Source organism: Typha latifolia, chromosome 5 (assembly GCF_019914945.1).
Source record: "Typha latifolia isolate L0001 chromosome 5, TyphaL0001v2, whole genome shotgun sequence".
NCBI lineage: Eukaryota > Viridiplantae > Streptophyta > Magnoliopsida > Poales > Typhaceae > Typha > Typha latifolia.
In genome coordinates, this window is record NC_133090.1 from 931,413 (window position 1) to 947,004 (window position 15,592).

The window sequence follows — 15,592 nt, forward strand, 5'->3', positions numbered from 1 at the left end:
TGTATCAACACCATAGCACAACGTCATCAATCACATATTTATTTGCATTATCACAGTTTCAGAACATACGAAGAGTTTGTATGAGCTTACAACACATCCTTTATATAACAAGTTATCCCTTACATCATTCATACGAGATAACCCATCCTCCTTGTTTCATTAGATATTACTATGGCTATGGCCATTTATTCCAGATTTGCAGCTCTTTTTACATGCTTGGTTTCATGCTGAGCCGATTTGCTAGCTTCTCACCCAGAGATGTGTCACACTGGATCCATGGTGAGCATTAATCAATAAAACATCACCATTAGTGCAAATGTGAGAAACTTTGCCAGGCCAGTTAACAGAGGTAGGGATGATTCAGAAATTTACCTGGGACCAGTATGAGATCCAGATTTCGCGGAGTTCATCCGTCACTCTTGGATCAGAGAGTGCTTCAACCCACCGCTGGACAAAGCGCTCTTGCCTAAAATTTTATGAGTATTGCAAATCAGCGAGTTGGTTGTTTGTGCGTCAAAACCCATAAATGACAAGGAACAAACCTGGCCTGATCAAAGGACCGGTATCTCTCTCCAGGCTGCTTGAAATTGTTCTCCTTATCAATTATACACTGTTTATCAAAGAAGCATCAGATCTCATAAACTTCTAACAGAGTACTAAATAAAACTTATGATTGACTTTTGACAATTCAAGGAGGAGTATAACAGATATCATCCTTCCCTTTAGTGAGCTATACTAATACATGGAATTCCTAGAATGAAGCTGGAAATGTTATGTAATTATGAAGCAAAAAAACAATGTAACTTTTGGTCCCCAAGGCTGGCGCCAACACTGATAAAATGTATTGACTGTCAGCTTCATGAAATACATAGTAGGGATTGATATCACCAAATTGATCAAGAAGTACACCAAACATACATAGCAAACTTACTTTCTCACGCCTCCCAGTAAGAACGCGGGATGGAATTGGGAACCTCTCAGCATGTTGAACAGGATCAAACCTTGAAGGGAAATAGTTAACCTGGAAAACCAAAATGATAGGGAACTTACTCCCTCCTCCCACATCAGACGACAAAGGTAAAATTGGAAGAGCTCACTACCTCCTCGTCTCTGTGCATGAAATTCATAAAGCCATCATGGTGGTTATTGTGATGAGCACATTTCGGTGCATTCACTGGAAGCATCAAATAATTTGGCCCCAGGCGATGCCTCTGAGTATCAGCATAGGAGAAAACTCTTGTCTGGAGTAGTTTATCATCTGAGTAGTGGATCCCAGGTACTACAATTGCTGGGCAGAAAGCAAGTTGTTCATTTTCTGTAAAGAAGTTATCGATGTTCTTGTTCAAGACCATGCGTCCAACGGGCTGGAGAGGGATGATGTCTTCTGGCCATATCTTGGTAACATCAAGTGGGTCAAAATCAAATCTATCTTCATGGTCAGGATCTATAGTCTGAATGAAAAGCTTCCATTCTGGAAAACTTCCAGCTGCAATAGAATCATACAAGTCCTTGGTGGCATGGCTGTGGTTGGTGCCTCCAACAGTCACAGCTTCATCCTCCAACAAGCACTTCACACCACAAGTTGGTTTCCAGTGAAACTTGACATATTGAGCTTTTCCATCCTTATTGATCAGTGTGTAGGTGTTCACACCAAATCCATCCATGTGCCTATAGTTAGCAGGAATGCCAACATCATCAAAGAGAAAGGTAAACATGTGCAAACTCTCTGGCTGGTGTGAGAAGAAATCAACAATTCTCCAGTTCTCTTGGATGTGGGACTTTGGGTTGGGTTTCAGAGCATGGACCATATCAGGAAATTTAATTCCATCACGCACGAAAAACACCGGAAAGTTGTTTCCAACAAGATCAAAATTACCCTGAGAAGAAATTAAAAACTACAGTTATGAGTCTGAAATTTAGCATTTGCTGTATACAATTCTTCTTTTGTATTATTCTACAGAAAATATACTCTCTTGAAAAGCTTTTCTGGAAGCAGATAGCCAAAACAGTAAGAAACAGTAAGCATCAAGATGGAATTCTATGAAATATCTCAGTTGACAGAAATATGGTTACAAGGTCTATATATACATGCATACATATATATATATATATGTATATGGAGTCAAGAAGTGTTAAAATTGCAATAGCTTAGATCATGATAGCCAGCCCAAGTATACAACTTGTGACTGGGAGAAATAAAAGACATCATCCCTTCTATCAAATTCTAAGAAACACGATGCAAATATAATTCTGTCAACAGAGGACTGATGAGCTATTTGCCATGAATAGAAGAACAGGACCGGGGTACCCATCTACCAAAATTTCTCTTTCACATATAAAAACTATCATAAAGCTGCCACAGATTAACCAGAGAAGAGAACAACATAATGAATAGCATCGACTCCATAGATCTACAAACTGCAGACTTTTCAAATTGTTCTACTGCTACATGAAATTCGGTCAATGTACGTCGATAGCAACAGAATAAAATGCAAGAGAGGTTGCCAGGCGCTAAGTGCTGACAACATAAACTTGGTCAGAGAAACCAAACATGCTTATAACACGATTCATAGCTTAAATCTTCTCAAATATATGTTTAATCAGATATCAAATCAAGAAGGAAAAGAAAAAACTGAATCAAGAAAATTCTCCTTGGACCAACTCATAAACAAATAGCGAATCCAGATTTTGGGCAACATGCACAGAGATGGACAACATTTACCTCCCTAGTATAGAACTTGACGGCAAAACCACGCGGATCTCTCAAGGTTTCCGGGCTCCCACGCTCATGAATAACAGTCGAAAAGCGAACAATCACCGGCGTCTGGACTCCCGGCGCCCGAAGGAAATCAGCACAAGTCAGATGAGAAACATCATGAGTCACCTCAAAGAAGCCCTTGGCACTAGCTCCCCTGGCATGAACAACTCTCTCCGGGATGCGCTCCCTATCAAACTGGGCAAGCTTCTCAATTACATGATAATCCTCAAGGAGAATAGGCCCTACATTAAAAAAAATAAAGACAATTCCAACAAGTACATTCGTAGATTATATCAACTGCATACGATTAGAGTCTCACTCTACATTCCTATATCATGAGCAGCAAACCAACAAAAGAGTTCATAAATCTATGAACTCTGTAAAGGCTTTGCAAGTATAAAATTTTCAGGATACTAAAATTAGCAAATACTTTCAAACACTAAAACCCTAATTCGACACCCACTACCGATGATCCATAAAGATGGCAACTTAAATAATAACAACAACAACAAAAAAAACCATCAAGGAGCCAACAAAGAGTTCATAAATCGATCGCTGATCCATCACTTACCTCGATAACCGACGGTGAGAGAGGAATTGTTATTCCAAACAGGCGCACCGGAGTTGGTGGTCCAGAAGTTGGAGTTGTGAGCGCTCGATGGGCGATGCTGCCATTAAAACAAACACACATAGCGATCCCACTAGAATGATTAGAAAAAAAATAAAAATCAAAACTTTATGTTCTAAAACGATGGAAGATACCTTGTATGGATCCATTGCTTCTCTCTCTCTCTACCGAATCGGATAAGAACAAGAACTCCTCCTAATCTAACCCTTATTTATAGGGAATAGAGTGGGAAAGCTTGGAGGTCGTCCTTTAATGGCGGTTTGTGCCCCACCAAAATAAGTATAAAATCGTTTTAAAAAAAAGTCTAATTCTAACCGATAAGTAGAAAGAGAAATTTTAAGACATTTTTCCTGGTCAAGAGGAATAATAGATCACGAGTCTAGATGTAATTATCCTTTAGAACTTTTGGTCAACGAGCTATAATCGGATTATAGAATATTATAGATGGAAAATTGCATCTTATCTAGCTTAATTAAAACCTAATAATAATAATAATAATAATAATAATAAGATGAAAAATAAATAGCCTAACAGGACACCAGAGCCCACGGATTCATATGGGCAGTTTGTTTGCATGCATGAATGCCACCTTATCAGCTTATCTTTTTATTTATTTATTTATTTTGAGCTTTTTTAGAATACGAGGTAGGAGGGTTATGTCCTTTTCCTAGTGATTTGGTGGAACAAAAATTAAAATAAAATATTGTGGGGATTAATCTTCTTGGCATTTGAGATTGAGACCTTGAATAGATGGTATATGTAGGGACAAACATTAGATCACGGTCATTAATTTGAGAAGTTTGGCATGCTACATAGCTACTTCAAAACTCTAGTAGAGTTGGTAGGTATCTTGCTACATAGCTACTTCAAAATCAATCAATTCTAGTAGAGTTGGTAGGTATCTTGCTCATGACCAAGGAGGTCATGAGTTCAACTCCAACCCCAAACAATATTGTGGAGAAATTGTTTGGTGGTTGGTAGTTTGGTGGCTTAGTTCGATTTGGTTGATGGCTCGGCAGTGCGGTTAGGCTTGGAAGAACAGTTGGCAACGCAACGGCTTGGATTAGGTCTCGGCGGCGTTTAATTCGAAGCAATTGTTCGGCGACGCATATGGCTTGAAACCTAGACTAGACAGCTAAAAGCTCAGTGGGGCCTAAAGTGCCTTTGTATCTAGGGAGGGTTGGCCCTTTGTTCAGTCCATATCTAGCCTTCGGGCTCATGAATGATCCAAAAAAAAAAAAAACATAGCTACTTCAAAATTGAAGGGAATTTTATTCATTACATAATTAGTTCTATCAAAATAAGAGAATTATATTACTTTTATCTTTTATTTTGAAAAAAAATTTTTGGCTTTAACGAGACTTATATGGTCATTACATAAATACAATACAGAGGTACTTAGATTTTATCAAATTTTAGCTAACATAATAAACCGTTTAGTCTAAGTTCCAAGCAATGTATATTGACAAGCTATTACTCTGAACTAAATGTCACTTTGAGCTACGTGCTCTGAATCAAATATCGTTGAGTCATTCACTCTAAGTCGAACTATTAAACTACAAAATAAATTTTTTATAATAATTATTTAGAATTGGAGTCGACTCGACGAACTCTTTAGAGGTAAGAGGTACTTGCTCTAATTTACTTTATCCATAATGTTTCTTCTAATATGCAGCTTTACTTCTAGAGTATATTATATAGAAAAGTGACTCTTGTTAGAGAGAGAACTATGTGAAACAACATAATTTAGGCATTTGGAAAATTTGATTGCTTGTGTTACCAACATTATTTTATAAGGAAATTGTCCCTAGGCTAATATTTTATTAAAATTCAAATATCATAAGTTTGATATGCATAAGTTTAGAAATGGAAAATATAGTCTACACATTTACAAACCCTAGCACTTAGGCAAATATACCCCAACTCAACTGAGAAAGCACTGGTATCAAAAAAAGGGAAGATAATGTTAGTACCCAAAGTAAAAACAAAGAAACAGAGAAGAAGAGATACAAGCTCCTAAAACCAAGCTTTGTTTACCAACTTGATGTTCATAATATACACAAAGAACTTTAACGGACTTGATCACTTAGATAGACCATTCATCTCACATTAGTGTGGCAATTTTTGACTTAATATGAGCTCAAAGACTTTAAATGGATTTAAAATTTACTATAATCGGATTGAGAGATCTAAGCTAATTATTAAACTCATCGTGTTTATGTTTATTATCATTTAATCTATTTAAATTCAACTTTGTCTATAATTATTTGTTTGGAATCAGATAACATATTTATTATCGGCTAACTTAACTATAACTTGAATAACTTATTTATAATTTGAATAAAATTGTTTATAACCTAACTAAATTTGCTTATAATCTGATCAGCTAATGTAAATCTAAATAACTCATGCCACTCCGTCTGATAGACAATGAAAGGTTAATTTGGAAGGCCTCCATGGAGAGGAGGGATGTCTTAATTCCACCACTAGTCCAAATTAATCAGTCACAACTGCACTTTCCTAATTAACTAATTAAGAACATCACAAGTGTATGAAACATTTAGCTATTAATTGACTAATTCCACAAATTTGTAATGTACTTTCCTAGCTATCGAGAGTTTTTTTATATTATTATTTGCATCGCATGTATAATATTCATATTGCTATACAGTATGACCTCGTTCACATGTAGAATAAGGTTGATATTAGTATAGTTATTTTGATTTCTTTTACTAGTATGTTTAAAAGAGTTTATATTGATATAAGTTATTTTAATATTTAGTAATATATTAATAAAATGCGTAATAATTATCTTTGATATGATATAAATTTCATTGCCATCACTATCCTATTTCGTTACTGATATTGACACCAATCCACAATCATGGGAACTTTAAAATAATATTTTAATAAATAACTAAATTATCTTTTATAATGAATAAATGAGAAGAAAAGAGAAGAGGAAAAAAAAAATAAGTTGATTGAAATGATAGTGGATAAAAGTGATGTTTCTTTTATAATAGTAATTAATAAATATAAAAATGTTAGATGGAAGAGGAGATGAGAAAAAAATGTAAATATTACTATACTACTATAAGTCTAAGTGTTTGTTTATGCGCCGAATAGTATAAAGAGGCTTATATTAGAATAAGTTTATTCTTATTACAGACGCATAAATATGAGGAAAAGATAGGGATGTTATAAGTAGGTGTAATCTGGCTACAAATATGAAGGATTGATTGCACTCTTTGTGCATGTAAGATTAAGCAATATATTGAGTAACTCATGGCAATAGATCATGACCAGGACAAGAAGCCAAAGGAGACCTAAAAATTGATGACTAATCTGAAGGTTTTACAGCAAACTTTTCCTGATTCTTTCCATTTATTAATTGATATAACGAGTATTTTTATTGAAAATTTTAAGCTATTACTTTTTCCATTTAGACAAAAAATTTTAAGGAAATAATTAAAATAAATAAATAAATAAATGAGGCGCGTCGGGTGCATTGTAATAACGAATGAGCATTAGTCGAGATTGGAAACAACATTAACGTGCATCGGTCGAGATCAGAAACAATATTAAGGTAATACTACATACATCTTCCCTACAGATCAAGAAATAAAAAGAAACATCATGTCCATTATTTGACAACAACCAAGCAAAGAAAAAACAATCAAAATGTTGGTAAAACCAAAATATCATTTTAGGGTTCAAGAACAGCCTCCCCCACCCCCCCTCCCCCCCCCCCCAAAAAAAAATTTGATGCTTTCCTAATATAAACTATGACACAAAATATTGGAAACCATACCTTAAAATTTCCTCTTAAAATCACTTCATTTTACAATATCACTCCAAAAAAAATAATAATAAAGAAAAGGTGATACAATATCAATCACAAGGTAAATGATAAAAAGCATAACACTAACTTTGAGATCTATTCTTCTCCTTCTCCTTATCCTTCTCCTTCTCCTCCTCCTCCTCATCCGGCGGCGGCGGGAGGTTCAAGTCGACCTCAAACCTTCTCCTCTTCGCCGTCGTCGAAGGCGCCGCGACATTTTTATCTTTTACCCCCTCCTTCTCCTTTCCTTTCATATAACACCCCTTCTTGCTCTTATGACTCGCCCTATGCCCTCCTAAAGCTTGCCTCGTCTTAAACCCCGTTTTGCACAACTCGCACTTGAACAACTCCCCTCCTCTCCCCTCCTCCTCCGTCTCCGCCTTCGCCTTCGCCTTCACCTCGCTCTCCGACAGCATCACCAGCGACGCCGCCGCCTCCTTCTCGCTCCCCGACTCCTTCCTAGGCGGCACCACGCCGCGCCAGTTCCTCTCCGGGTGGCACCGCATGTGCCCATGCAGGGCCTTCGCCGACTTGAACGACCGCTGGCACACCGCGCAGCGCAGCGGGCCGTCGGGCACTCTCCGGCGGCGCTTCTCGCTGGGCTGGGATGGAACAGTGGAGGAGGAGGTAGGGTCAGGCTCCTGGTCTTGGTCTCTGCCACCGTCGAGGTCGGCGGAGATGGCCGGAGTGGGGTCGAGTTCGTGGGTGGACTTGAGGGGGCGGTTTCTGAAAGGATCGTCGTCGTCGCCGCCGGCGCCGGAGGATAAGCCGCCGAGGTGCTGGTGGTGGATGACATGGGGGAGAGGGATGCTCATAAGTATGTGTGTGATGAGAGAGAGAGATAGATAGAGCAAGAGAGAGAGAGAGGAAGTTTTAGGGTTTTGGAGTATTTGGAAGGGAAGTGGAGTGAACCGCTACGTCGATTCGTTACGTGCTCTTATTATTATTATTATTATTTTTTTTTTTGTGGGGTTTTATTTGTAGTATTCAATGGAGAGGTACTAACGAGGAACGGAACGGTGTGAGTACCCAAAATGACCTTAACTAATACTTTAACAAAGTAACTATAACTAAAATGACAAATATGCCATCCCATCAGAAGAATACATACAGGGGCATTTTTGTCAGCACATATAAGTTGTAAATTATCGATAACATCTCAGGGGTACACCGTGAGTACTCCCAGCGTATTTTACTTCTAAAAATAAATATTTTCTTTTTTTTTTCTCTCTATTTATTTTTGGTCAGCAGTTGTGTTTGCTGGATACCCCCACGACGGCACGTAACGGTTATTGGGAGCGCATGGTGGTGGACGCAGGGGAAACGTTTCCCGACGGGAAGAAAGGGAAACGCGGTTTGGGCTAATTTGGGAAAGACTTTTGAATAGATCTACTGGGGACACTCAAAAAGGAGGGAACGAGAATATTTGCTGAGCTAATTAGCTTGGGTTGACTTCGACCAAATTAGAAAGTATGGGAAGTCCAACATTAATTAAAAGTGTCGAGGAATTGGATAAATAAAAGGAAAGAACAGCAAATATTAGCTGACTACACTGTAGAACTATAATGGTGGGAAGCTTCTTTCTTTAATTTCATCTTATCCTAGTGATTCACACCCAGCTGCAGCAGCTGTTAGTCAGTCATATAACCCAAGTTGGAAATAATAGGGGTAGTTTAGTCATTTAGAAACTTATTTATAGTAGAAAATATTGGCGTACGTAAACCATTATAGGAGGGTGAACTATAATTTTTTCTTATATTTATTTAAGCCAGACATTTGGTTTCACATTTCAAAATAGATCATCCCCATTATCATAGTAAAAAGCCTTTTTTTTTTTTAACAAGAGACGATGCTACATGAGGTTACAATCATGGTGTTTATAGATGAGATATAGCTTTTACTTAAAACATACAACAATTTATTGATTACGAATAATAAATACAGAACAGGGAGGTGTGCAGAGCTGAGGCAGTAGACTTGAGAAATTGTAAATTTCAGCTGCGTTCCAGGGAAATTGATACTTTTCGTGTTACTCTCAGCAGTCTCCAGATTCATTGCTTCACTTGAGAATGATCCGAAGGTCATCAATCTGTTAATATTGAGTGAATCCATGGCCGCACCAATAATTGCTTCTTCCCACAGCGAAGAATTAAGATAGTAGAAGATCAAGTATTACATTTAGCTGATTCACAAGTGACATAATGCTATATTACTTGAAAGTCCTGACCCTCATGGAATTTGTTCACAACTGTGTATAAGCTGCATTAGAGAATTTGCCTTCCTTTGAGCTCTATTTGTTCCACTTGCTGCTACCTCAGATAGATGATCAGATATTCCAAACCTAAGGGCAGCCAATACAATGGACGAACTATTTGAACTCAATTCAAGAAGAACAGCAAGTGCGCATTCTTTATTCTTAGGTGTTCCTTCCTTTACAAGCCCTACGAGGGTTTCAATGAGTGACAACTTCCCTATTGCATTGCACCCATCAGGATGTGATGCCAAGAGGAGAATAATTGAGAGCGCTTCGTCGACCATACCCAGGTTCTTGTCATCCAGTACTTGAAGAAGAGTTGCTACGATATCTGCATCAATAGCTTTAGCTCTGTTTCTGTGATCTAAAACCAAATTGAAGAGAGCAGTGGCAGCATCCTTTTTGCCTCTAATAGTGCCATTTTGCAGGAGATGTACCAATGGAGGGATACCGTTCAAATTTCCAATCGCTGTCTTGTTTTCATCAAGCATAGACAAACTGAATAAGGCTGCAGCAGAATTCTCTTTCGCCTCCACAGTTCCAGTTTTCAGAATATCAATTATAGCTGGAATTGCTCCTTCTTTAGTTATGAGCTGCTTGTTCCCCTCATCGATAGATAAGTTCAATAAAGCAGTGACCGTGTTTTCTTGGATCTTGGAGTCAGGGTAGTGAAGCAGGCTGATGAGAGCAGGAATTCCACCATTCTCAGCTATCAAGATTCTACTCTCAGGGTTCTCTTTAGAAAGCTTGCGGATCTTCTTAACAGCCCTTCGCTGCACATCAAGATGAATAGAGGACAGATCATTAACCAATGATGAGATCTCTCCCTTGTGATCTGCAGGTTCGGAGTCAGAATCTGTGTCTCCTTTCTGCAGTTCAACTTTATTCTTCTCACACCACTGAAAAATTAAGTTCTTTAAAGCATAATTTGGTGCTAGTGAGAGGTGAGCTAATGTTTGTCTGGTCTTGGGGCAGGTTCGATGGCCAGCATCCAACCACTTTAGTATGCTTCGTCTTTCATATGTCTGAGATGCATGATGAAATGCATTGTCAGATAGTAATACAATCACATAATAAGAAATTCGCATCATTAAGCTGTTTAAAGCACCTGTCCTGTGGCGACAATAACTGGATCTGACATGATCTCCAGGGATATTGAGCAAACGAACTCACTTGGAATCATCAAAGATGGGCACTTCTCGAGATATTTAGGCAAGGTAACATCACTAAAAGCATCATCTTCTTCAATACCGCAAACTAGTTTAAATGTTTCCATAAGCTCTATAATCTTTTGAGTACTTCCAGCACTTTGGCCATTTCTTTCATTTGCAAGCTTTTTAATAGCCATTGTTTCCGCCCTTAAATCTGCTAGAGTTTGTAGCTCCAACTTTTTCCCCAGCCTCTCTAGTATTGCGCCATCTGCATTTCGGTCCTCCTTGTTCTCGAGGATTACCATCAGATCCATAGCAAGCTCCAAATCCTGGCTATCAGTTCTCCTCTTAGACCTCTTCACTTGAAGATTCATTAGCTCAACCTTGAAAAAGGAACCCCCAGAATAAGTATATCAAAATATACAACGATAAAAGACTAGGATTGTTCGAATTAAACTTTAGATGAACTATCTCACAACCGGATGATAGAAAGGACAGTGCAGTAACTATGAAATTGTTTGAGGAGAATGTAAATAATGTTCATCTACATAGTGCACTTATATGAAGCTAAATTGGAGTTAATCAAACAACTCATAATAAACTCTCTCCCATTATCCAGACACTGCTTTCTGCTTTCTTTTAGACAACAACCTTTTCCTAATATATTAGTAACATGAAATCCAAATGCTTCTAATTACCATGTAAGAAAAACCAAAATTAACTTAACAAAAATTAGAGAACGAAAGAAAAGCCTTACTTGTTCCTTCACTTCATCCGAAACACCGAGGTCGTCATACGGCATCCCATCCAACGCTTGATTCACTTTATCATATATCGCACGGAATCTCGCCGTCACCGCCTCGCTTTCCAAGGCCTGATGCAAAACAATAGAAAAGATCCAACCTTTTAACAGAATAAAGATCATAGAAGAGAAGTTTATACTTCGATCCGACTTACAAAACGCTAACCAGATAGATCTTGCTCCCATCGTAGCAAATCCTCAGCAGCCTCTTGGCGGCCGCGAAGGATTTTGCCAGCAATCGAAGCCGCGCGTACGCGTCGTCGGAGATCGGAGCCCCAACCTCCTGGATCTCTTCGAGGAGAGGGACGAGAAGCTTCATCCAACGGACGAGATTGAAGCATTCCTTCCTCTGTGTCCTCCTGTAGCCGTTGAAGGATCTCACCGACTCGATCACATACAATAGCTCGTCGATCAGCTCCTCCTCGTCTTGGTCCCTCGTTACCTTCTCCTCGCCCCCGCCGATTCGCTCCACCGCCGCCGCCGTCATCGTCTCCTCGATCAAGCTCGCCTTCAGAGAAGGATCGCGAAGGGATAGTGTCATGTGAGACGACACAGAGAGAGGGAGAGAGAGGAATGAAAACCTAACCCTAGGGGAAAGAGGAGCCGGGGGGGGAGGAGGTGGTTCGGTGCAGGCGGGAAAAAGGACAGGTCGAGAATGGTTTTCGCGCGGTTTCGGTTGCTGAATTCAAGGTGAAATTTTGCACACGCACCCCCCTCCATGCTTCTCGAATTACAATTTCATCCTCCTAACTTATTCTGGGTAGTTATTTGACATAAAAATCGTAATAAATGGACAAAGGCAGTTGCATTAAAATCCTCACCTTGCCTAGAATTACATTTCAGTCCTCCTAACTTCTCTAGAGAAGTTATCTATCCATCTGGCAACGCATATTCAGTTAAAAGGAGTATGTTTATTACAACTGCCTCGGAAGCAGCGGACGATCAGGATTAGGAGTTTGCTGTCTAAAACACACCACTGAACTCATAAGACAATCATAGATATTTATTTAGCAGTAGATTTCAAAACAATGATCTTGTCTTAGAAAACATCAATAGATTTATACATAATGACCTTTTCACTCTCCTCTCTTATATATTAAACTCTAGTCCAAACGCCATTTGATTTTTTTTTTTAATCTTTCTGTTAAATTATTGAGTTATTCTGAATTCTGTTTTTTTTTTTTGGGTTATATCAACTACATCTATGAATTATAGTTGGGTGAGTTCAGTAATCCCTTTTCCTTTCCTTTGGTGGTATCCACTCCCCACTTTATCCACCAAAATCATTACTAGTAACAAGATAAACTCACGCAAGAAGAAGAGCAGGTTGAGTGGGGGGGGGGGGAGACGAGAAGAAGAAGATCGATGGCGACTAATGCAAGCAAAGAATTGGAAAAGAGCTGGCCAACTTAAAACACTTAGAAGCAGTGGTGGGACCCCCTTAGCCAAACTCGCATAGAATTTGAAAGCACATGCCGAGATAGCCGTTGAGAACCCACGCGTATCATGCCTCCACCTCCATCCAACGGCTACCATTCACTAGCCGTTGGATTTAAATGAAGCCCCCTCTTCGGACATATATCCGTTATTCCCGTCACCTCCCCCCCTTTCTTAGAGAGAGAGAGAGAGAGAGAGAGAGAGTCTGGGGGCAAGGTCAGCTTGGAATCCTGAAATTTTGAAGGTTTTGATCGATTTTACGAACTGGGTCTATGTTAAATTGGGTGCTTTTCTTGGATCTGTCATCAACTGCACGAAATTCGTGATTTTGATTTGATTGTTGGGTTTTTGTTCGTATTATTTATTTATTTATTTTGGAAATATAGAGGTTGAAGATGGACAGAAGATCTCATGAGAAGAATGTTGTAGGCATGGTTAGATCAGCAAGATCCCAAGGTATTTATTCTTCTTCTGCTTTTTAGTCTTTCACCGATAACTAATCCTTAGTGGAATCCTAATTACTTCTTTCCCATTTTACAAAATTCTCGAGAAGGTGTTCCAATGGAGGGTGTGAAAACTTCCATGGAGATGGGGATCACCAGTCGAAGGGCACTAAGAGACATCAAAAACCTTATGGGCTCTTCTCTTCATCCAAGTTCTATGAAAGATTCCAAAAACTGCGATGCATTCTTCGGAAATCGCCCTATAACAAAGTTAGAAAACATCTTCCTTTTTTTCCAAAAAAAATCTCTCTCTTCTCTGTTAGTGTTCTAAACTCGATAATGGAATGCTTTTATATAGAAAGCATGCTGCATCGATGGCGAGCTCAAATACTTTTGATACTTCCATTGCTATAGATGTGGAAGAATACAAGTCAGCTGAGGATTTGGACTTACCAATGATATCTGAGATGGAAGAAATGGTTAGCTTCTAACTGGCTCTTCACAAATTTAACTCTTTGATTTAGTATCTCTAATGAAGAGATTAATTGTATTAAAAACAACTCCTTTAGGTGAACTCTGAGCTAAAAGAGATTGAAATGGAAGATCTAGAGGAGATGGTTCCAGATATTGACAGCTTTGATTCGAACAATCCCCTTGCTGTAGTTGATTATGTCGACGAAATCTATAACTTTTATAGACAGACTGAGGTGAATTTTGTTGCATCTTTTATTGAATTACCCACTACCATCAATTTATTTTAGTACTTCAGCTAATTACCTTGTAAGGTGATGATAAGTGTTACACTGATGATAATTTTTGCTCCCAATTACCAAGTCTTATCAATTTATCATGCATCAATTTTGTAGGACTTGGGTTGTGTCTGTCCCAATTACATGTCAAACCAGCTTGACATTAACGAAAAGATGCGTGGAATCCTGATCGATTGGCTCATCGAGGTGAGAACTCTGGCCACCATCGCTACTGAATTTGATTTCCAGCTATAGAGAAATACTTATTAGCTCATTAAGCTTTCTTTGCTTGCAGGTGCATTACAAATTTGATCTTATGGATGAGACTTTGTTCCTCACTGTGAACATCATAGACAGGTTCTTAGCAAAACAAAATGTAGTGAGAAAGAAACTCCAGTTAGTCGGAGTTACCGCCATGCTTCTCGCATGCAAATACGAGGAAGTGAACGTTCCGGTGGTCGACGATCTAATCCTCATCTCCGATCGCGCTTACACAAGGGCTGAACTTCTCGAAATGGTAAAGAATTTTTCGATATTGCATTGTTGTGACGCAAGTATAATATAAGAAGTTTCTTAAGCTTAATATCAATTCCTTGAAAACAGGAGAGGTTGATTCTTAACACCTTGCAGTTCAACATGTCTGTACTAACTCCTTATGCTTTCATGAGAAGGTTCCTCAAGGCAGCACAGTCTGACAAGAAGGTATTATTGGCTAATTAACTTAAAACAAGTAGTACTTCCCTTGGTGATGATTCTTTAGACTAAAATTTTTAAAAATTCTCCTTGATTTGAGCCAGTTAGAGCTCATGTCGTTCTTCGTCGTCGAGCTCTGCCTTGTCGAATACAAGATGCTCAAGTTCCGCCCTTCTCTGCTAGCGGCGGCTGCAGTATATACAGCTCAATGTACTCTTGAAGGTTTCAGGAACTGGAGTAGGACTTGTGAGATGCACACCAGATACACTGAGGATGAGCTACTGTAAGCTTTCGAAATTTATCATCATCACTTTCTTTGGAGATATTAACACTACTTCAATCAATCAATAAGCACTAAATTTTTCTTTAACCCCCTTTGCAGAGAATGCTCTAAGATGATGGTAGAATTCCACCAGAAGGCAGGAGAAGGAAAGCTCACAGGAGTTCACAGGAAGTACAGTACATTTAAGTATGGATGTGCAGCAAAATCAGAGCCAGCTCTCTTTTTATTGGATTCAAGAATCTAGTGATTGCTGACTGAGAGGACTACTACTACTAATTCAATGCAATCTTTCAGAAAATTGATTTCAGGGACTTTACTGTGAGTGACAAAGTGTAAACTATAACTCCACAAAGAGGTGGACTTGTACAAGTTCTAAGTAACCCTTTATCTAGAGAATTTATCTAATTCTTTGTGATATGTAACCAGAATTTATCATATAAACAATGGGATGGAAGCACACATTCTCCCAGGAAAGTTGATTCCTGGAATAATCTTCTAGAATTTTTGCCCTTCTGAGAAATTTTAATTTTTCTTTTAAGAAGTCCTCTATTTG

The 15,592-nt window shown here is 38.7% G+C and overlaps 3 protein-coding genes across 4 annotated transcripts; 1 reads left to right on the forward strand and 2 right to left on the reverse strand.

Moving 5' to 3' along the window:
* Window positions 1-23: 23 nt before the first annotated feature.
* Window positions 24-3,747, reverse strand: LOC140788212 (catalase isozyme B-like). The gene is made up of 8 exons (XM_073137381.1): window positions 3,521-3,747; window positions 3,330-3,426; window positions 2,723-3,000; window positions 1,101-1,877; window positions 932-1,021; window positions 543-610; window positions 373-466; window positions 24-268 (listed from the first exon to the last, which is right to left on the reverse strand). The coding sequence occupies exons 1-8, from the start codon at window positions 3,533-3,535 to the stop codon at window positions 209-211; spliced, it is 1,479 nt and encodes a 492-aa protein (XP_072993482.1). The 5' UTR covers window positions 3,536-3,747; the 3' UTR covers window positions 24-208.
* Window positions 3,748-9,041: 5,294 nt separating this feature from the next.
* LOC140789294 (U-box domain-containing protein 15) lies at window positions 9,042-12,148 on the reverse strand. The gene is made up of 4 exons (XM_073138948.1): window positions 11,601-12,148; window positions 11,390-11,506; window positions 10,590-11,015; window positions 9,042-10,506 (listed from the first exon to the last, which is right to left on the reverse strand). The coding sequence occupies exons 1-4, from the start codon at window positions 11,973-11,975 to the stop codon at window positions 9,457-9,459; spliced, it is 1,968 nt and encodes a 655-aa protein (XP_072995049.1). The 5' UTR covers window positions 11,976-12,148; the 3' UTR covers window positions 9,042-9,456.
* Window positions 12,149-13,009: 861 nt separating this feature from the next.
* On the forward strand, window positions 13,010-15,537 carry LOC140789000 (cyclin-B2-2-like). Of its 2 annotated transcripts, none has more exons than XM_073138572.1 (10): window positions 13,010-13,115; window positions 13,258-13,327; window positions 13,425-13,584; window positions 13,673-13,793; window positions 13,884-14,021; window positions 14,181-14,270; window positions 14,359-14,580; window positions 14,667-14,765; window positions 14,861-15,039; window positions 15,139-15,537. In XM_073138572.1, the coding sequence occupies exons 2-10, from the start codon at window positions 13,267-13,269 to the stop codon at window positions 15,281-15,283; spliced, it is 1,215 nt and encodes a 404-aa protein (XP_072994673.1). In that variant the 5' UTR covers window positions 13,010-13,115; window positions 13,258-13,266; the 3' UTR covers window positions 15,284-15,537. The 2 variants fall into 2 exon arrangements, with proteins under 2 accessions (XP_072994673.1, XP_072994672.1); XM_073138571.1 differs by having other exon boundaries at window positions 13,047-13,155.
* The last annotated feature ends 55 nt before the right edge of the window (window positions 15,538-15,592 follow it).